At 56.1% G+C, this 20,443-nt stretch overlaps 1 protein-coding gene across 8 annotated transcripts; it reads left to right on the forward strand.

Annotated features, from left to right (window-relative positions):
* Positions 1-1,672: 1,672 nt before the first annotated feature.
* ARHGEF19 (Rho guanine nucleotide exchange factor 19) lies at positions 1,673-19,544 on the forward strand. 8 transcript variants are annotated; one of them, XM_082398592.1, is made up of 19 exons: positions 1,673-1,757; positions 1,989-2,145; positions 2,483-2,573; positions 3,076-3,207; positions 9,720-10,163; positions 10,585-10,866; positions 11,041-11,149; positions 11,225-11,301; positions 11,620-11,882; positions 12,706-12,866; positions 12,974-13,126; positions 13,372-13,501; positions 13,647-13,721; positions 13,896-13,985; positions 14,162-14,322; positions 16,261-16,419; positions 16,739-16,818; positions 18,414-18,518; positions 18,935-19,544. In XM_082398592.1, exons 5-19 carry the CDS (start codon positions 9,749-9,751, stop codon positions 19,090-19,092), a joined length of 2,418 nt encoding a protein of 805 aa, XP_082254718.1. In that variant the 5' UTR covers positions 1,673-1,757; positions 1,989-2,145; positions 2,483-2,573; positions 3,076-3,207; positions 9,720-9,748; the 3' UTR covers positions 19,093-19,544. The 8 variants fall into 8 exon arrangements, 7 of the variants coding, with proteins under 7 accessions (XP_082254718.1, XP_082254719.1, XP_082254715.1 ...); XM_082398593.1 differs by lacking the exons at positions 1,673-1,757; positions 1,989-2,145 and adding an exon at positions 8,602-8,674 and having other exon boundaries at positions 2,421-2,573; XM_082398594.1 differs by lacking the exons at positions 1,673-1,757; positions 1,989-2,145; positions 2,483-2,573; positions 3,076-3,207 and adding exons at positions 5,926-5,990; positions 8,602-8,674.
* Positions 19,545-20,443: the final 899 nt, after the last annotated feature.

Consider the following 20,443-nt stretch of genomic DNA (forward strand, 5'->3'; position numbering starts at 1 on the left):
CCATTGCTGAAATTTGGCTTCAACACCATCTTTGTGGTAGCCTTTCCACTGAGCAGTCTGGACTGGATGCTAGGGACACAGAAATGAACCAGAGCTGGGCCTTCCCTCTAGGAGCTTCCAGTTTTTAACAAGGATGGGTCAGGAGTCCTCAAGGGCTAGACTCCCAGGAGGTGGTGTTAATGTGTAATTGCCATTGTCATTTGGCAGGAATGGGAGGGAGAATCACCAAAAGAACCACCCCTCCCCCCACCAGCAGCATGACTCCCTCTTCCTGGGCCAGAAATACCCAATTGACTTCTCATGGGTTGAGCAGTAGATACGGGCCATGGTCCCAACAGGCCTTGGGAACATAGCCTAGTTGGGGGCGGTGGGACAAGGCCTCCCAGCAGCCCGGTCACCAGAGTTATCTCTCAGTGGGTGGGCGGGGAGAGAGGTCAGCCTCAGCATGGAGTTTAGCTGTGGCCTGGCTCCAGAAGGGGAGGGCACATTGCCAACAGATGCGGTGGGCCTACAGGTTTGTGGGATACCCTGGTGAGCATGGCAGGCCGCTTGGCATGTGGAACGAGGACGTGAGTATCCTTAGAGGGCCAGCTCTTGAGGGACGGTGGGGGTCATCACACCCTCAGGTCTGGCAGGGCAGGATCTGCCTCTGCGGCCTCCAAGGAATAGGGGGCCAGCCCCTAAGCCCTGAGTAAGGTGCTGTGTGTCTGCCAATCACAGCGAGCCTGGAGGCTGCCTTCTTGAGCTTGCTCAACAGCTCTTCATCATCACAGTGAGCAAACAGCTGGTCAGCAACGTGCAGGAGTTCATTGCGCTGTGCGTGCAGGGGATGATCTGGGGGTTGGGCCTAGTCAGGCTGGGGCAGGGGGCCTTTATGATGGCAAAGCAGAAGCCGCGCCCCCCCATGGGGGTCAGGACCCCAGAACATAAGTCCTAGTTCTGCCTCCTGTAAGCTCTGGCTTTGCTACTCTCTAAGCCTCAGTTTGCTCACCTGTACAATGGGGACAATAATACCTCTCCAAAAGAGTTGAGTGGATAAAATGATACGCTGAACAGGAAAGAGGAGGGCTTTCTATTAGCATTTTAGATCAGGGAAGGGCTTTCAGAGACCGAGAATGGCCATGTAGGAAGCCCAGAGTTTAAGAGCCCTGGACTCTGGAGTCTAACAAACAGGACTTGAGCTCTGGTTGCACCATTTACAACTTGGGGAGCCTTGGGCCAGGTCTCTGAGTCTCCATTTCCTCATCTGTAAAGTGTGAATAATCATGGTGTCTATCTTTAAGGGAGTGGGAGGATAGACATGGTGTTGTCTGGTCCCAGGAAGCTGAAGACCTGGCGGCAGAAGAGACACCTGGCCGGGCTGCAGGACACCCAGATCAGGCAGGAGCAGCGGCGCTGGGAGCAGGACTATGAGCTCATTGAGTTCAAGGGCCAGTTTGATGAATTCCTGGAGATGGGTGAGCAGTGGCCCAGCAGGGTTCCTGGGGGCCTGGCCCAGCAGGGGAGGTGACCCCAGGCCCGACACTCCCCAACTCCAGTGCTGTGGTCTAGGTTCATCACCATCTTCGTGGCAGCCTTCCCACCGGCACCCCTGTTTGCTCTGCTCAGCAACTGGGTGGAGATCCGACCGGACACCCAGAAGTTCTGTGAGAGTACTGGCGGCTGGTGGCTGAGCGGACCCAGGGCATTGGGATCTGGCTGGTCCTGCTTGAAGCCATTGCCTACCTTTCTGTCATCGTGAATGTGAGGAGAGGGGGGTAAGGAGGGAAATACAGGGTCAGAGGGGGAAATGAAGATCAGAGACTGGGAGGAGGCTCGGGAATAGGGAAATGGGGGCTGAGGCTGGAAATCAGGGTGAGAGATTGGGAAATAGGGGCAGAAGGCTAGAATCCTCGGGCACAGGCTCCTGCCTGCGGGAGTGGGACTGGACCTGGGCGGCATGAGTTAGGAGACTGGGCCCTGAAAGGCGGGACGGCCTTCCTGTGAAGCCCCCTTGCAGGCTTTCCTCCTCGCCTTCACCTCGGACTTCCTGCCACGTCTCCTGTACCAGTAAGAACACCACAGCCAGCTGCGTGGCTACGTCAACTTCATGCTGGCGCCCGCACCCCCTGCTTACCTTGCCTAGGGCAACCACACGCCCTGCAGGTGGGAGAACCACCGGCCGGGGCTGAGCGCGGTGGGGCGGGGCCTGCTTGGGAGGGGCGGGGCCTGCTTGGGAGGGGCGGGGCCTTGAGCCTGCGGACCCGCTGGGCCTGGCTGGGGGCGGGGTGCTGAATCTGGAGGCGGGGCAGTGAGCTTGTGGGAGGGGTGGGGCGGAGCCTAACTGGGAGGGCAGGAAGCTGAGTCTAGGGGGCGGGCTAGAGGGCAGAGCTGGCTGAGGGTACTGGTAACCTGTCAGGGCCAGGCTCTAGGGTGGGGAGGGGTGGGAGTGCCGGTCGCGGAGTCGAGAACCTCGCGGGACTCCGCGCCCTCCTCAACCCAGGGACAAGGGCTTTCGCGACGCTCAGAGGAATCTCACCCTCTTCTACTGGAAGCTGCTGGCTGTGCGTCTGGGCTTCATCATCGCCTTCGAGGTAGGCTCAGCCATCTGTGCGTCGGACAGACCCGGGTCCAAGTACAGGCTGTGCGGCTGACTGGCTGTAAATGGGGTATATTACAGAATAGGATCTACTTCATAGGGTCGCTATGAAGATTCAGTGGCAAGTACTTGCACAGCATAGTGGGTGCTCAGTGAATTAATGTCACGACTACTACTATTATTATCTCTTGGCAACAGCCCTGGAGCTCCTTCCAGCTTTGCTCAAGATTCTTTTTCTCTAGCTCTGATTCCAACAGGGTCCCTAGTGTTAAGGGGTTCGAATTATACCTCTGTGTCTTTGGGCAAATGACAACCTCTTTATGCTTCGGTTTCTTTACAGGTAAAACAGGATAAGTAATTTACTCACCTCCTAGAGTTGTGAGGATTAACTGAATGAATACCCAGAAACCCTCAGAATAGTGCCTTGCACTTAGTAAACGCTCGGCAGATTAAGATTGCTAAACCAGTCCTTCTCTTTGGCCCCTCCTTCTCCCCAGCACGTGGTGTTCTTCCTGGGCCTCATCGCCTGGCTCGTGCCCGACGTGCCAGCCGCCCTGGCTACCAAGATAAAGCGCGAGCGCTACCTGGCCAAGCAGGCGCTGGAGGACAACAGGGAGGCGCTACTTTCGGTTAGCGCTGCCCACGGACCCTGGCCCCACCCCCTGACCACGCCCCTCTGCCTGCCCCCAGGCCTATGCTCAGCTTTCTTGCTCCGCCCTCTTGTTTGGCCTCGCCCAGGGGGAGGATTGTCCGTTTGCCCTCAAATTTTCGCCTGGCCTCCCTCTTCATCCAGCTCCGCGCACGCCACGCCCCTTCTTTTACACTGTTTCCACCACTGTCGCTTCTGCTCTGGAGGGCCCTCCTGCTCAGCCTGACCTAGCCTTGCTTTCCGTCCACTGCAGCAAGGGCGCTGTCCCCAGAGCCCAGGACGCAGGGTCGAGTGAGGAGAGACTGCCCTTCCAAGACCCTAGTTCCCCCAGGATCCTCCCTCCTTTGGGGTCCTCTGCTTCCAGCTAGGGGTCTGGGCAGTACCTTGGCCAGCGGCCTCAAGGTCGGCCCTGGAGTTGGGATGAGAGGGCTAGGGTTCTCTGAAGACCCCTAGTCCTGCATTGCCTCCCGCTTCATGTTTCCAGTGTCCCGCTCTATGTGCAACGCTGACAATAAACCTCTCTGCGCCCCAGCGTGCCACCTCTCCATGGACACCTGGTCCCCAACCACTCTGTGCAGTGTCTCCTCATTATGTGACTGTGCTCTGGGGGGCGAAGTGGATATGAAGGAGTGAAGGGACCTAACCTCCCTGAACTGAATGGTCAGCGGTTGGTAAGGGAGAGCTCATTAGGGTCTGGGCATGGACCTCCTGCCCTGTATGCTCATCAAGGCCTGTAGTGTGTCAATAATAATAAAAGTGTTTATAGTTAGGTCAGCTGAGACACCTCCCAATGGACTTTCACACGCTTTTCACCAGATCCTCCCCAAAGCCTGGGGAGGCAGTACTGGGCAGTAGTTAAGGGCATAGATTGGTGGTGGAGTCACAGACCTGGGTCTGAATATTAGTTCTGACTTTTATTTGCTGTGTGACCTTGGGCAAGTTCAATTTCATCATTTGTAAGATAGGGACTTCATAGAGCTGATGAGAGATTTAAATGGGATAATGTACTTAACATGTACAAGTCTCACGTCCTCATCTGGTAAGTAGGAGCAGTAACAGTATCTATCTTGTAGGCTTGTGGTGGATATTAAATGATTTTATGTGAAGTGCTCAGAACAGTGCCTGGCACACAGTGAGTGTACAATAAGAGTTATTAGCAACGTGAGTATTAGTATTTGTATACATCTTCATATTAAGTGTCTGACAATTACCAATTGCTCAAATAAATGGCATGCGAAGGGGATTCCCTGTGGTCCATTAGGACTCGGGCGCTTTCACTGCCATGGCCGGGGTTCAATCGCTGGTCGGGGAACTAAGATTCCACAAGCCTCACTGTGTGGCCAAAAAAAAAAAAAAAGGCATGCGAAGATTTCATACCACTGGGCTATCTGAATTTTTTTTTTTTTAACATCTTTATTGGAGTATAATTGCTTTACAATGGTGTGTTAGTTTCTGCTGTATCACAAAGTGAATCATCTATATGTATACATCTATACATATATATACATATACATATATACATATACATCTATATGTATATATTCCCCTATCCCCTCCCTCTTGCGTCTCTCTCCCACCCTCCCTATCCCACCCCTCTAGGTGGTCACAAAGCACAGAGCTGATCTCCCTGTGCTATGTGGCTGATTTCCACTAGCGATTTTACATTTGGTAGTGTATGTATGTCCATGCCACTCTCTCACTTCGGCCCAGCTTACCCTTCACCCTCCCCGTGTCCTCAAGTACGTTCTCTACATCTGCGTCTTTATTCCTGACCTGCCCCTAGGTTTTTCAGAACCTCTTTTTTTTTTTTTTTTAGATTCCATATATGTGTGTTAGCATACAGTATTTATTTTTCTCTTTCTGACTTACTTCACTCTGTATGACAGACTCTAGGTCCATCCACCTCACTACAAATAACTCAATTTCGTTTCTTTTTATGGCTGAGTAATATTCCATTGTATATATGTGCCACATCTTCTTTATCCATTTGGAACATTGAATTGGTTTTTTGAGGGCTCATTCAGTGTGGACTAGAGTCCGGGAAGCCTGGTGGACGAGGCTGTTGGAGATGGTGAGGGTGGGTCATTACAGGTAGCAGGGGAGGATAGATCGTTCGTGAGGAGCTGTGATGCTGGGAGGATGGCCAGGATGGTTCCAGGTGTGTCACATCCCTGGCTTTCACGATTTCCGTCTCCCAACCATAGAGATGAGTGATCCCTTTATAGATGCTGTAGCAGGCTCAGAGAGGATCAGCACACTGCAGAGTTCTCAGGATCCCTGAGGAGACCAAGGCTTGGGAGTTTCTCTGCAAAACTCCCAGGATGCTCCCCAGCCCCAAGAAGCCCCCCGAGCACATCTCACGTTTGGGAAGCTCCAGAAGAGGGGTGACCTGTCTGTCCCCTGGGAGGAAAAGCAGTGCCTCCCCCATCTTTAGGATGTCAGTCTGGGGTCCTTCAGAGCCTCTCCTGGGCATAGGACTCCCATTGTTCCAGCCCCCCTCTTGTACCCCAGACTGGCCAAACCGGTTCTGGGAAAGGGGGGCGGGGAGCAGGCACGTTGAGACAGCCGCCTGCCCGCCCGCGAGGTTCCCTCCGCCCCTGCCTCCCCTTCTCCCTGCCCCACACAGTACCCGGGAGCTTGCATTGCCTGGCTCAGGGGCCATGCTGACATCGCCCCCTGAGGACCCGGCTGCAACCCCAGAGCTCCCAGGGTGTCCTGGAGCCCTGGACCGTGCTGGAGGCTGGACGGAGCTCCCTGGCTGAGGTAGGGCCCCACCTGGCTGCCAGCAACCCCATCCTCCTCCCGCCAGTCTTCCCAAGTGAGTCCTTTGTGCAGCCTGCCTGGCCTCTGATCCTGGCTCCCACACACTTACGGCCTCTTGGGGCTCCACAGCCTGCTTGGCCTGCATTCCCTTTCCAGTCATGACCTCCCACTCGGCCTTGTCCCTTAAGGAGAAGAGGGGCCCTGGCAGGGCCCTACTCCTCGGGCAGCAGGGCAGGGGGCACCAGGGAGGGGGAAGGGAAAAGCTGGGCACAGGAGGTCAGAGGTGCTTTCTCCAGACCATAGTAGTGTCCAGGGGCCTTCTCTGCCAGCCTTGCCAAGTGGGCCCATTGTCCATGTGATTAGCAGTGCTCACTGGATGGGACCCTTTCTGGCCCTGCCCATCCTTCTCAGCCTGCAGAGATACTCATGATGACCAAAGTTTCCTAGATGGGGTGGCTGAGAGGGGCCCTGGGGGCTACTCTACAGATGGGCACACTCAGGCCCAGGCACAGGCTATGATTTGCCTAAAGCCAGTGTCAACGCAGGGCCTTGAATGTTGGCAGGGGTTTTCCCCTGTGGGTTCCAGAATGACCCTTGCTTAGTGGGCACTAGAGTATCCTGTGACAATGTCTTGGGCAGGTAATGTCCCTCTGTTACCTGGGGCCAGTCTCTTCCTGAGGTGTTTTTTTTTTTCTTTTTTTTCTAGCAGAGATAAGCTATAAAAACTATGAATATAGTTCTGCCCCTCCTTGGTCCCCAGCATTGAGGCTGAGTGGACCACATCCATGGAAGGCCGCAGGGCTGGCATCCTGGCTAGATGGGTCATTCTCATTGTCCCTTGGCCCGGACGGAGGTGGAGGCTGACCCACTCCTGACTTCCTCCCTAGGGACCTGCCTCCAGCCTTGTGTCCCCTGAGGAAGCCTTACACGCCCCCTCCATTTACCCAGCCTTCTCCTCGGAGGCTTTAATAGGGGGTGCTCCTTGGAATTCCCTGGTGGTCCAGTGGTTAGGACTCTGCGCTTCCATGGCAGAGGGCACAGGTTCGATCCCTGGTCAGGGAACTAAGATCTCGCATGTCGCGTGGCATGGCCAAAAAAAAAAAAATTTTTTTTTAAATTGGGGGTGCTCCTGCCCCAAGGGTTCCACGTTTTGCTCATTTATCCCTGCAACTGACAAGGGCAGGGGGTTCCTCCCTGCCCTCTAGGGGCTTCCAGAACCCAAGTGGAGAGAATCTCCCAGATTACAAAGGAGCAGAGGCATGTGTGTATTCTTGCACATGTGTACCCACAAAAGCAAGTGGGACTTCTGTGTTAAGGACTTCTGATTCCAGCAGAGAAAGAGACCTGTCTGGTGGGCCGTGGTCCCCTGTGTCTCCTGCCACATGCTCCTACAAAATAGGGTGTGTCTCACCCTCACTGCCTCAGTTTCCCTAACTCTGTGATGGCCAAAGCCATCCCTCTGACTGGAGAAAGACTAATAACACTCAGAAGAATGACTATCAACTGCAAAGCTCCCACTATGTGATAGGTGCTTGACATGCATTATTCTTTTTTTTTTGCTGCGCCGTGAGGCATGCAGGATCTTAGTTCCCCGACCAGGGATTGAACCTGTGGCCCCTGCATTGGGAGCAAGGAGTCTTAACCACTGGACTGCCAGGGAAGTCCCCCTGCATTATTCTTAATTCTCCTATTAGCGTTTTGAAGCATGACTGTCCCATTTACCAGATAAGGAGAGACTTGCTCCCTGTGGGGAGGGTCTGGAGGAGTAACTGTTCCTCAGGAGCGGCCACCCTACCTGTACTCCAGGCAGGGGATGAGAAAGCAGGGGGAAGCAGGTTGAGGGACTGCGGAGAGTGGGAGCCAGTCACAGATCCAGCTGTCCTCCACTGGGTCCTCCCCTCTTTCCCTCGCTCCCAGGGTCACTGACGCTGTCACTGTTTCTCTCATGCCGAGGCTTTCTCCCTATCTCTGTGGACTGGGTCCTTGGGTATTTCAGCCAGAACAGTTCACTCTTACTTCCTCCAGGATGCCTTCCTGGAATGCCCGGGTTGAGCGGAGCCCAGCACCCTAATCTGACGGTTTCTCTGGGTTGGCTCTTGCCAACCTGGATTGTAACTGTTTTCATTTTTGGCTTCCCCATGAGACTGGCAATCCTGCGGGGCATGAAACATTTGCCCATCTGTCTCCCCGAGTTTTTCCGGGCTTCACATCTGTCTCTGAATATCTGGTCTGTCTGAAATTTTCAGTGTCTCTGTCTCTGTGTCTCCATCTCTGGGTCCCTGAATGTCTCAGCGTCTGTGGTTTTCTGGTTTTGAGTGCTTTGGGGTCTTGGTTTCGGGGTTGCTGTCTAAAGGGTCTCAGTTTTCCAGGTCTCAGTCCCTCGGTCTCTCAGTCTCTGTCTCCTGGGTCTCCTGGCCCTGTGAGGCTGGGCACTGCCCCTTTGGCCTGAAGGGGCCTCTGAGGGGGTCCTCGCTGCCCAGCCTGCCCACACCGAGGCCAGGCTAGGGTAGGCCCCCGCCCAGCCCGCTGCCTGTTCCCTCCCTCCCTACCCGCTTGCCTTACCACAGGGTTTGATGAATCAAACTCTTTGTCTGGGTGGGATCTCCCCCAGCCAGCTGGACAGAGAGAGGGCTTCCCCTGCCGGAGCAGCCGAACAACATCAGCAGTGGGCCTTGGCTGGAGAGGTGAGGGGCTGCAGGAGGGCAGCCAGCAAAGGGCCACGGGGCAAGGGCTGGGGGGCTCAGACCCCTTGATCAGAAGACCTGTCCTGAGGCTCCGGCAGCCTCCCTCGGGACAACGTCCTGCCCAGAGAGGACCCATTCAGCCTGGCCCGATCCTGGGGCTGGGAGCTGGGGTAGGGAAGAGCCCCTCCCTCACCCCAAGCTGAGGGGCTGGGGCACTTTCCTGCCCGTCTCTTGGGAGGGCCCAGTCTGATCTGTGTGGTGGGCCGCCTGCCAGTGTGTGACCCTCCCAGCCAGCTTGGCATGGGTGTGGGCACCACTCAGCGCTAAAGGCTACAATCTGGGCACGGGAGGGGAGGTTTGGTAACACCAAAGCAAGACTTTCTGGGCCTGTGTGTTTGTATCTGCATCATGGTGTGTGACTGTGAATGGAACAGGACTGTGAGAAAACTTGAGTGGATATGTAAATATCTGATGGGTCATCATGTGTTTGTGAAAGTCTGAGTGAATATATGTACTTGTATAAAAAAGTGTGTGTGAATGTGTGAGCCTGCGAATTAGAAATGTCTGTGAAAGTATGTATGTCAATGTGTATACTTGGAAGAAAATGTGTGTGGATATGCATGGAGCAGACATGGGTTTGTGTGACAATGTGTATCTGTATGTCTGATTGCATGTCAGTGAGAGTTAGGAAATGTGCAAGGTGCTTAAAAGCACAGACTCAGAAGCTAGACTGCCTGGGTTTGAATCCTGGCTCCATTATTTACCAGATAACAACTTCTGTGCCTCACTTTCGTCACCTATAAAAAGGGGCTAATAATAGCATCAACTCGGGGTTGTTGTGAGGATTAAATGAAATAAGATGTGTAAAGTACTTGGCCTGTCATTCAGTAAGTGCCAAATAAGCATTAGCTGTTTCTGTATAATAAGGTGTGTGTGTGCTTGTACAGATGCGTGTACACAAGGCTTTGTCCAGGTCTCCAGGACATGGTGCTTACTGGCCAGCCCTGCTGTCCTGTGTCTCGCTCTGATGCCTTCTCCCCTGCAGGCCCAGGTGGGTGGCAGAGCAAAGGAGGAATGGACTGTGGGCCACCTCCCACCCTCCAGTCCCATCTGGCTGGGCCACCTGGCACTGCCCACCGCCCAGTAGCTGTGTGCCAGCAGGAGAGTCTGTCCTTTGTGGAGTTGCCCACCCTGCAGCCCCCAAGCCCTGTGTGTCTGGATCTCTTCCCCGTCGCTCCAGAGGAGCTGCAGGCACCTGGCAGCCGCTGGTCTCTGGGGACCCCTGCTCCTCTCCAAGGGCTGCTATGGCCACCATCCCCAGGAGGCCCAGACACCGAGATCTCTACCAGTGGGGGAACGCGGCCCAGCAGGGCTGGCAGCTGGCCACACTGTCCTAGTGCCCAGTCCCCAGCTCTGGAGGGACCCTGGAGTCCCCAGCACCTACAGCCACAGCGCCGGGCCAGCCACGGCTCAGAGAAGAAGTCAGCCTGTGAGTCACTCAGGGTGAGGGGGGTGGTGGCCTGGTGGGGAGGATGGGGAAGAGGTTGGGTGGCTCTTTTAGGACCCGTAAGCCCCCAAATTCCCCAAATAGGTGGGACAAGTGATAGATTTTAGTGATAAGGGAACTGGGGCTCAGGGGAGGCAAGTGACTTGTCTGAGGTTATACAGTGAGTGGCTGGCCTGGGCTCCCCGGTCCTTTGCCCACCCTTTGCCGACTGCAGTCAGGCACTTTGCTTTCTCTCTGTCCCTCTTGTTGATCCCATTACTCTGGGGAAAGATCCTGGCAAAAACATTGGCCTTTCTCATAGGCACGTCCCCCTGATGCTCAGGGCCACAGAGCAGTGGCAGGGAGGAGAGGAGAGACCCCAGTGGATGCCAGCCTATGCTCTCTCACCCCACCCCCCCTGCAGGGCGCAAGATGCGGGTGTACCAGCAAGAAGAGGCCCTTGGCAGCCCTGAGGCCCATGCTGTCTTCCTGGAGCCAAGCCAGGCGACAGAACAGGCCCTGAGCACAGGGGAGCCTAGGCCGCTGGAGCTGCCTGGGCCCACCCGAGTGGGCCTCGAGGGGCCTGAGCGGAGGCGCTTCTCAGCCTCTGAGCTGATGACCCGGTTGCACTCTTCCCTGCGCCTGGGACGGAATTCAGCAGCCAGGGCACTGACCCCAGGGTCAGGCCCTGGAGCTGCCCGGGAAGGTACAGCCTCCTCCCCTGGGCCCTAAGAACAGCCCAAGAGCCAGACGCGGGGTGGGGCACAGCTCATGCTCACTGGATACCCGAGACTGGGGCCTGGTCAGCTGGAGTGCGGTGGTGCCCCGGTGCCCAGCGCCACTCTTGGGGCCACCCTCCCTCAGCTCTTGCCCCCTCCAGGGAAAGCGTCTGGAAGAGAGTCGCGCAGTGTAGAGATGCGGGTGGACGCCATGGCGATGCCGGCTCTTGTTGACCTGAGCGGGGGCCATGGCAGCTGGCCCGAGCCCAGGTACCACTTCCCACCGCGGCCTTGGGTCCGAGGCGGGGTACAGGTGAAGAAGGGCCCTGACACTCCCTTTCCTAGGCTAGATGCGCAGGAAGAGCCGGCTCCGGGTTCCAGGAGCGCCAGCGAGCGTCGCCGGTCACGGTTCCTCCTTAACTGTACGTGGGAGGGGGTCACCGAGGAAGGGTCTGGGGGCTTTGGTGTACTGGGAAACTGGGGTTTGGAGAGTTGAGAGGTAGGGCTCTTGTGAGAGGGAGAGAATTGAACTCTCAGTATCCAGCACAGGGGCTAGCACCGAGTTGGTGCTCAAGTAGTGTTTGCGGAATGAGTGAGTGAATTAATGAATTCACTGAGTCCCGCTATCCGAACCATCGGAAAGGCTGGTTGAGTGAGGCGGGCCCTCGGGGGAGCCTGGGAAGAGCCGGGCAGGGCTGGCGGGCGCCCCACGGCCCTCCCCCGCCCCTCTCCCCGCCCAGCGGTCCTCTACCAGGAATATAGCGACGTGGCCAGCGCCCGCGAACTGCGGCGGCAGCAGCGCGAGGAGGAGGGCCCGGGGGACGAGGCCGAGGGCGCGGAGGAGGGGCCCGGGCCGCCGCGCGCCAACCTCTCCCCGAGCAGCTCCTTCCGGGCGCAGCGCTCGGCGCGAGGCTCCACCTTCTCGCTGTGGCAAGACATCCCCGACGTGCGCGGCAGCGGCGTCCTGGCTACGCTGAGCCTGCGCGACTGTAAACTGCAGGAGGTGGGCGCCGGGACCCGGCGGGCGGGGCCGGCGGGACTGCCAGCCGTGGGAGGCGGTCCTGGGGCCCAAAGAGGCCGGGGCAACATAAGGGGCGGGGTCAGGAGTAGGTGGTCCGCGGACTCTGCGGCGACCCGGGCCGCAGGGGTACCCGGCCAGCGGGACTATAAACTGCAGTAGGTGGGCATGGGATCCAGCGGGGAAAGAGGGGCCACAAAAGAGGGGCTGTCAATGGGGAAGATGAGTCTAGAACACGACAAGGTGAGGCTGAATGCAAGCGAGGACGCAGGACCCCTGGAGCCAAAGGCGAGTGTGGAAGCTCGATGGAGGGGCGGTGTCAACGGGGCGAGGCCTAGGATAGGGCAGGGCCAGAGGAAGGGCGGAATCAGGCTGGGCCTTATGACAGACATCACTGAAAGCGGAGACTGGGAGGGGGGAGCCATGCTGAGAGCAAAACGCAAGGTGCGCGCAGGACCAGGCGAGAAGAAGAGCAGAGGCGGGGTCGGCGGGAGGGCGGGGCTAATGGGAGGGCGCACCAGGGAGGGGCAGGGCCACCAGAAGACTAGGGCCCGGCTGGATGGGCGGAGCTAGGGGCGCAAACCAGGGCTGCAGTAGGGTTTGGACAATCGCACGAAGCAGGAGGCGTGTCTCCGAACCCCATCTGGCGCCAGATCCGGGGTGAGGCTAGAGAAGGGGAGGAGACAGGGGAGTGCAGCTACGTCTAAGGAGGTGGTGTCCAGGGCTTGGGGTGTGCGTGGTGGGCGAAGCGAGCGCATTCAGCGTGGGCTGGTTCCGCCTTTTCAACCCTGCGTCCGCCCTCACTCAGGCCAAATTTGAGCTGATTACGTCCGAGGCCTCATACATCCACAGCCTGTCGGTGGCCGTAGGCCACTTCTTAGGCTCGGCCGAGCTGAGTGAGTGTCTCGGGGTGCAGGACAAGCAGTGGCTGTTCTCCAAACTGCCTGAGGTCAAGAGCACCAGCGAGAGGTGAGGGAGTGGTGGTCTGGCCTCGCCGGGAGTCAGGGACCGAGCCTGGGCTCCCATATCTGGGGTCTCATCCTGGTGCTGGCCCTGACCCCTCTCTGACCTTTCAGGTTCCTACAGGACCTGGAGCAGCGGTTGGAGGCCGATGTCCTGCGCTTCAGCGTGTGCGATGTTGTGTTGCACCACTGTCCGGCCTTCCGCCGCGTCTACCTGCCCTATGTCACCAACCAGGCCTATCAGGAGCGCACCTACCAGCGCCTGCTGTAGGGCTGGGGGCTCTGAAAGGGGAGGTGGGGGAGGATAGGGGAGTCTCAGGCAGCAGTAGGTGCAGAGGACTGGGTGAGGAAGGGTGACCTCGGAGGAGAGGGGTACCTGAAAAGGGCTCTGTGGCCAGGAGAAGGCTAGACCTGAGAAGGCACCTCAAGGACAAATGGGGTGGCTGGAGTCGTGGATCCAGAAGTTCAGGGTCACCTGTGATCGCAGACCCTCCCCTCTCCCCATTTTCCAGCCTGGAGAACCCCAAGTTCCCCAGCATCCTGGCTCGCCTGGAGGAGTCTCCCGTGTGCCAGCGTCTGCCCCTCACCTCCTTCCTCATCCTGCCGTTTCAGAGGATCACCCGCCTCAAGATGCTGGTGGAGGTACCTAGAGGGCACCGGGCTGTGGGGAGGGCTGGGTGGGGGAGATGCTGCTGTGCCCTCCACAGCCCCTTCCGGACACCCACGGCTGGGCAGGGTCACTGGGAGAGGTCACAGCCTGCCTCATGGTGCTGACTCCACCCTCCAGAACATCCTGAAGCGGACAGCACAGGGTTCAGAAGACGAAGACATGGCCACCAAGGCCTTCAATGCACTCAAGGAGGTGAGCTCGGCAGGGCAGGGGACGTCTGGCTCCCAGGGGCCTCCCCGGAATCCCTGTGTGCCTCTAAAGGAGCCCCAGCCTTCAGAGTCTCTGGTCCCCAGGTGGCAGCCTGAGGCTGGGCTCTGGGAGCCGGGGTAGGGGGCGCTGCAGGTGACCCACCTCTGGTCTCCCCAGCTGGTGCAAGAGTGCAATGCCAGTGTGCAGTCCATGAAGAGGACAGAGGAGCTCATCCACCTGAGCAAGAAGATCCACTTTGAGGGCAAGGTGCATGACCTCAGCTGATAGGATGGGGCACGCGAAGGGGCAGCCCTGTCTCCTCCTTCCCTGGGGGCTGCAAGCCAGTTCATCACTCTCCAGCCCTCCTATCCCCTGCCCTGTGCTCTCTGCCCTGCTGCCCCCGGCCTGACCTGTGCTCCCCCTTGCCTCCTCTATCCTCCCAGATCTTCCCGCTGATCTCTCAGGCCCGCTGGCTGGTTCGGCACGGGGAGCTGGTGGAGCTGGCACCACTGCCCGCAGCACCCCCTGCCAAGCTGAAGCTGTCCAGCAAGGCGGTCTACCTGCACCTCTTCAATGACTGCCTGCTGCTCTCCCGGAGGAAGGAGTGAGTCGGGGCGGGGGTGGGTGTAGATGAGAGTGGAGCTCTCTTCTTCCCCACCAATGGGCTCACAATCAGTCCATCTGACAGGCTGTGCTGCCAGGGCACCCTGAGCCTTGGAGGTTCCCCTAGGAAAGGCAGAGCTAGGGCAAGTCCATCTTCTGGACCTGAGAATCAAAGGCTGAACTGTGTGCCAAGAACTTTGAAGCTGCTCTGAGCTTAAGCTAATTGGAGCAGAGATTAAAAGCACAACCCTAGAGTCCCAATCTCCCCTAAGTCATAATGATAATAATCAACATTTACTGACAGCGTATTCTGTTCCAGGCATGCTATGTGGATTGTTCCCTTTAATCCTCTAATCATCTTCCTGAGAAGTAGTCTCCCTTGTTTTTCTCAAGATCATGGAGCTAGTAAGTGCAGGAGCCAGGAGGAGGCCAGGTCTGTCGGATGCCAGATCCCAGGCTCTTAACTATTGTACTATCCTGTCTTCCATATGTAAAATAGAAGGGAGATTCAATGTGATAATAATATGTGAAGAGTTTAGCAGAGTGCCTGGTACACAATGAACATTCACTCAGTATTAGCCTTGATTATTATAAGTTTGGGATGAGGGAGAGACTTCTGGAATGAAGTAAGCCTTAAGGCTGGATGGGACATCTTATGCCATGAAAAGGATGGACATCTTATGCCGTGAAAAGAGTTCATTGCTGATTTACTTATTCACTCAATGAAGCGTCACTGAATCCCTGTTCTGTACTGGGCCCTCCAAAGTGTGTAGGAGCTCTCAGACCAGTGAAAATACATCCTGATAACCACCTGTTCAGGGTTTTGATGGAAGGGAGTAGTATACTGTAGTATCCCCTGGTGTGGGATGAGAATCAGTAAAGTTTCACAGAGCAAGGAACATCTGAGTTGGGTTTTGAAGGATAAGTAGGAGTTTTTCAGGTAGAGGAATTTGGGGGGATATAGCCAAGTCACAGAAGGGTATAAGAGCAGAGTATGTTTAGAGACAATGAAGCCTAGTATGGCTGGATTTGTAGAGGGGAAGGGCAGGAGAAGGAAGTTGGGATGTTGAAAGTCATGGCAGAGAGGCTAGACTTTCTGAAGGCAGTAGGGAACATGGGGAGTTAAGCAGAGGAGTGATATTTACTCCTGGCCAATTTGGAGAATGGGCTGGAAGGGCAGAGACCAGAAGCTCTTGTAACTGCCCAAATGAGAGTAGATGCTCCAGAAGTGGTAATGAGCTTGGGGATAACTGGATTCTGGGGACAATATGGAGATAGACAGATAGAACACAGCTGCCGGTTGGGTGTCGGGAGAGAGGGAGGAAAGAGGTGAGAATGAGGACTGAGTCTCCTTTTGGGCAACTTGGTGGCATCTTTCACTGGAATGGGGAACAGTGAAGGGACCTGGTTTGGGGTAGGAGATACTGGTTTTGTTTAGGTGGGTTGAGATGAAGGAATTTATGGACCATCCTTGACCCACCCACCCACCCATCCTTCCCACAAGGGTTTATCAGACCCAAACAGTGGGCCTGGCAGTGTTGGGCGCTGGGATACAGCGGCAAATGAAACAAAGTTCAGCTTCTCTACCGGTTAGAGAGTCAGACACAAATCAGTCCATAGATCTCATCAGGGGAGCTGTCCAGTTGGTTCTTTGGAACAGAGCCTCCAGGAAGAGGTTCAGAGAGAAGTGGAAAGTGTGCCTGGCGGCCGGGGACTGGTCTCCATCACCTTCCACCTCTGTCAGTGAGCCAGCACGAATGGAGCCCCCGTTCCTTTTAGGGACTTTGCTGGCTCCCAGGGAAGCGGTGCCCTGTGCAGCCAAGTTTCCTTGAGGAGGGTCCTAGAGGGACAGGTGACCCCCTTCTCCTCTCTTCCAATCAGAACTCGCCTTGTCCTGAGGGTAGGGGCCAGGCTGACCTCGCCTCCTCTGGTCCTGCAGGCTGGGGAAGTTCGCCGTCTTTGTCCACGCCAAGATGGCTGAGCTGCAGGTGAAGGACCTGAGCCTGAAGCTCCAGGGCATCCCTGGCCATGTGTTCCTCCTTCAACTCCTCCATGGGCAGCACACGAAGCACCAGTTCCTACTGAGGGCCCGGACAGAGTGAGTGGGCTTGGGTATGGGGAGAGGACCCCCTGGCAGGCACAAGGCCTTTATCTCTGGCTTCAGGATGGTGGCATAAGGCTGGACATGGGCAGAGCTGGCATCCAGGGTGTCCTGCACCTGTTCTGTTCTTACGCTCAGAGCTGGGTGGGCCACCGGCTTGGGAACAGGGCCGTGGGTGGGCTCTGGGGTAGAGAAGACCTGATCCTGGGTCCCAGGTCTGGACATCGTACCCAGTTCTCCCAGCTCCGGTTTCACCACCCTGGCCCTGGGAGACTGCATTTTGCATGTTGTGACAACTCAGCCCCCCTCTCCCTAGAAGTGAGAAGCAGCGATGGATCTCAGCCATGTGCCCCTCTAGCCCCCAGGAGGACAAGGAGGTCATCAGCGAGGGGGAAGGTAACAGCCTGCCCCCTACCCCCACTAGAGCCACATTCCCTGGGCTGGGTACCTCACTGCTCTCCCCTTTCCTCCAATCCTGGGTGTCCTGTTGCCAGCGGGGCTAGTGCGAAGAGAGATCAACTGGCCTGGGGCAGGCAGGGGCAGCTCTGTGAAAGCTTGAAGGATGGGTAGGCTTGACATAGGACAGACCAACCTCTACGTGCACAGGTAGCACCCTGGAGATGACATAGCCTTTTACATCCTCCCATTTCGTCCCCATTTTACAAGTTAGAAAACAGATTCAGAAAGGTAAAGTGACTTGTCCAAGTTCAGCTATTAAGTGGCAGAGCTGAGACTGGAACCCAGGTCTGTCTCTAGCTTTGCATCAGTTGCAAAGAGGACGGAAACCAGAGTGGCTGGGGCACGGGGGTGGGGGTGGTAGGATGAGGGACCTGCTCTGTTGATCCAGAGGCTTCTCTGGGTATGAAATGAGGCTGGTAAGCTAGGGTGCAGCCCAATCAGAGAGCATCTTGGTATAGTGGGTACCAGGTAGCTTTGGAAGGTTTCTGAGAGAGGGTGTTAAGGCTAAGCTAATGAAGGGGAAGGTAGAGAACTCATTTCCACCCAGTACCTTCCACGTGCCAGGGTGCTAGGGCTTTGTATATGCCTTTATTTTATTTAATCCTCATGACGATCCTATTAGGTAGATTCATTTTTCCTATGTGAGAAAACTGAGGCCCAGTAATGTTAGGTAACCTGCAAGGTCATACAGCCAATAAGCTGGTCTGGCCCCAAGGCCTGTGGTTTTCCCGATACTCCCAGCCCACCTAGTGTGGTAGAAGGGGCTGAGGGCCTGGACTGGAGGTGATTCTCTGACTTGAGCTAGAGGTCCTGTTTGGGTTGGAAGGTAAACTTCCCACTCCAAAAAGGTGGTCAGGGAAGGCCCCTGAAGGATGGGGGAGGGGCAGCCATGAAAAGATCTGGGGAAAATCATTCCTGGAAGGGGGAACAGCCAGTGCAAAGGCCCTGAGGCAGGAGGGAGCCTAGAGTGTTTGAGGGACAGCAGGGTGACAAGTATGGCTGAGCTTCATGAGCGAAGGAGAGAGGGGAAGATGAGGGAGGTGAGGAGGTTAGCAAGGGGGGCAACACCAGACTGTGTAGAGCTTTGTAGGCTGTGGGGAGGACTTTGGATTTTATTCCAAGAGGAGCGGGAAGCACTGGAGGATTATAAATGGGGGAGTGATGTGGCTTGAATCTCAGTTGAGAAGGAGAGACTGGAGAGGGCACCAGAGTAGCATGAGGGGGCATACAAAAGGACCATTACTGTTTTGTGGGGGCTTTCTGGGGGCAGTTAGACCAGGAAGTCAGGAACAAAGTATGGAATTGAGCTGGGGAGATAAGAGCCCAGGCACAGAAGCAGTATTGAAGCCGGGAGAGACTGGATTCACCTAGAACTTGTGTTTAGGGTCAGAGAAAAGAGTGGCCAGGGTGGACAGAGGAAAAGCAGCAGCAGAAGCTACCCTCCCACCCCTTATTTGCTCCTGCTGCCTCTCCCTGCCTCCCCCTGCCCCATCCTACCCTGGGGACTCCCTCACTCTCCCTTGGGTTCTCAGACCGCCCCCAGGTTCAGTGTGTGAGGACATACAAGGCACTGCAGCCAGACGAGCTGACCTTGGAGAAGACTGACATCCTGGCAGTGAGGACCCGGACCAGTGATGGTGAGAGGGGCCTCCTGGGAAGGTTGCCCTGATGGGGCTTCGGTGGGCAGGAAGTAGCTAGATAGCTAAGACTGCACAGGAAAAAGGTTATGCAAGTGTTGATCAACCACAGCATGCAAGAATCAAGTTAGACAAGAGGAGGAACTTCCTGCTTGCAAAGATTAGGATTGAGAGTAACTGGTGAGGGAGAGTGGGAAATCCCTTCTCAGAGGATGTCAGGAAAAACAGGTCAGAAGTTCATCTACAAGTCTGCTAGAGGCATGCTCCTTCCTGGATCTGGGGGATGCTGAGATCATGTAACCTCGGCCCCAGGGCTGCAGACGAGGCTTGTATCAGGGCCTAGGTGTTTCCTCGCAGACCTAGCCCAGGTGTTCCTTTGATGCCACTGATGCAACTCCTGGCCTATGTGCCCTTAGGCTGGCTGGAGGGAGTCCGCCTGGCAGATGGTGAGAAAGGGTGGGTGCCCCAGGCCTACGTGGAAGAGATCAGCAGCCTCAGTGCCCGCCTCCGAAACCTCCGGGAAAATAAGCGGATCACAAGTGCCACCAGCAAACTGGGGGAGCCCCCCGTGTGATGGGCAGCCATGGCCTGGGACACCTGCTCCACGCCCGGCTCCTGGACAGGTCTGAAGGGGGCCTGCAGTGTCTCCATGCCCCAAGCTGCTGTCGCTGGGACTTCTGTTCTGAGGCCTGGCATTGAGAGTACAGGCTGGACACAGGAGGGGGTCTCCCCTGTCCTCATGTTCCTCAGTGTCCACAATTCAGGGACGAGGGTAGTTTCTTCCTCTGGCTTGGGGGCCACAACTTGTGACCTCTGATATCTGGCAAGGACTGGGGCCCTCTCCCTTTCCTGCCCTTGACACTGCCTGACTCTTGGTCCCTCTGGCAGGGACCTGGCTGGCAATGGCTCTGGTGCTGATGGGTGCTGGGACCTGTACATGTATATGTATCTGGAGTCTTCTGGCCTGAGCCTGTGTGGGCCCTGGTTGCTGTGACCTGTCTGTAAATAAAGTCCCATAATGCCTTTGCTTGGAGTCTGTGAGCCTTTTGGTGCTGCCTCCACCCCAGCCCTATTTCCCCAGCTAAAGATCAGGAGGGTCTCTGGCTACCTCCCACTGGGGATTGGCCCTTCTGTAGAGTTCACCTCTTAACCAGAGGAGGGTGAGAGAAGGGCTGTATATCAGTTAGACTGCTTTTGGCCGCAATTAACAAAATATCAGATTCAAATAGTCTTAAATATTAAAGAGAATATATTAGTTCTTGGATTTTTTTCTTACAGCTTCTTTAACAAATTATCACAAACTAGATGACTTAAAAAAACAACAGAAATTTATTCTATCACAATTCTGACCAGAAGTCTGAAATCAGTATCATTGAGCCAAAATCCAGGTGTTGGCGGGGCTGTGCTCTGTCTTGTAGAGGAGATGTGCTCTAGGGGAGAATTGTTCCTGGCCTCTTCCAGCTTCTGGTGGCTGCCAGCATTCTGTGGCTTGTGGCCGCATCACTCTAATCTCTGCCTCCGTGGTCACATTGCCTTCTTTGTGTGTCTGTCTAATCTCCCTCTGCCTCCCGCCTATAAGAATACATGTGGTTGGGGCTTCCCTGGTGGCGCAGTGGTTAAGAATCCGCCTGCCAATTCAGGGGACATGGGTTCGAGCCCTGGTCCAGGAAGATCCCACGTGCCGTGGAGCAGCTAAGCCCGTGCGCCACAACTACTGAGCCTGCACTCTAGAGCCCGCGAGCCACAACTACTGAAGCCCGTGAGCCTAGAGCCCATGCTCCGCAACAAGAGAAGCCACTGCAATGAGAAGCCTGGTCACTGCAACGAAGAGTAGCCCCCGCTCTCCGCAACTGGAGAAAACCCGTGTGCAGCGGCAAAGACCCAACGCAGCCAAAAATAAAATAAATAAATTAAAAAAAAAAGAA

Source organism: Balaenoptera borealis (genome assembly GCF_965194805.1).
Source record: "Balaenoptera borealis genome assembly, chromosome: 1".
Classification (NCBI taxonomy): Eukaryota; Metazoa; Chordata; class Mammalia; order Artiodactyla; family Balaenopteridae; genus Balaenoptera; species Balaenoptera borealis.

Coding starts and splice junctions, on each gene's coding strand:
- ARHGEF19 (XM_082398588.1), top strand. CDS start 9,659: ATGGTGCTTACTGGCCAGCCCTGCTGTCCTGTGTCTCGCTCTGATGCC. Junction 12,867..12,973: donor GTCAAGAGCACCAGCGAGAG/GTGAGGGAGTGG, acceptor CTGACCTTTCAG/GTTCCTACAGGACCTGGAGC. Junction 16,819..18,413: donor GGTCATCAGCGAGGGGGAAG/GTAACAGCCTGC, acceptor TTGGGTTCTCAG/ACCGCCCCCAGGTTCAGTGT.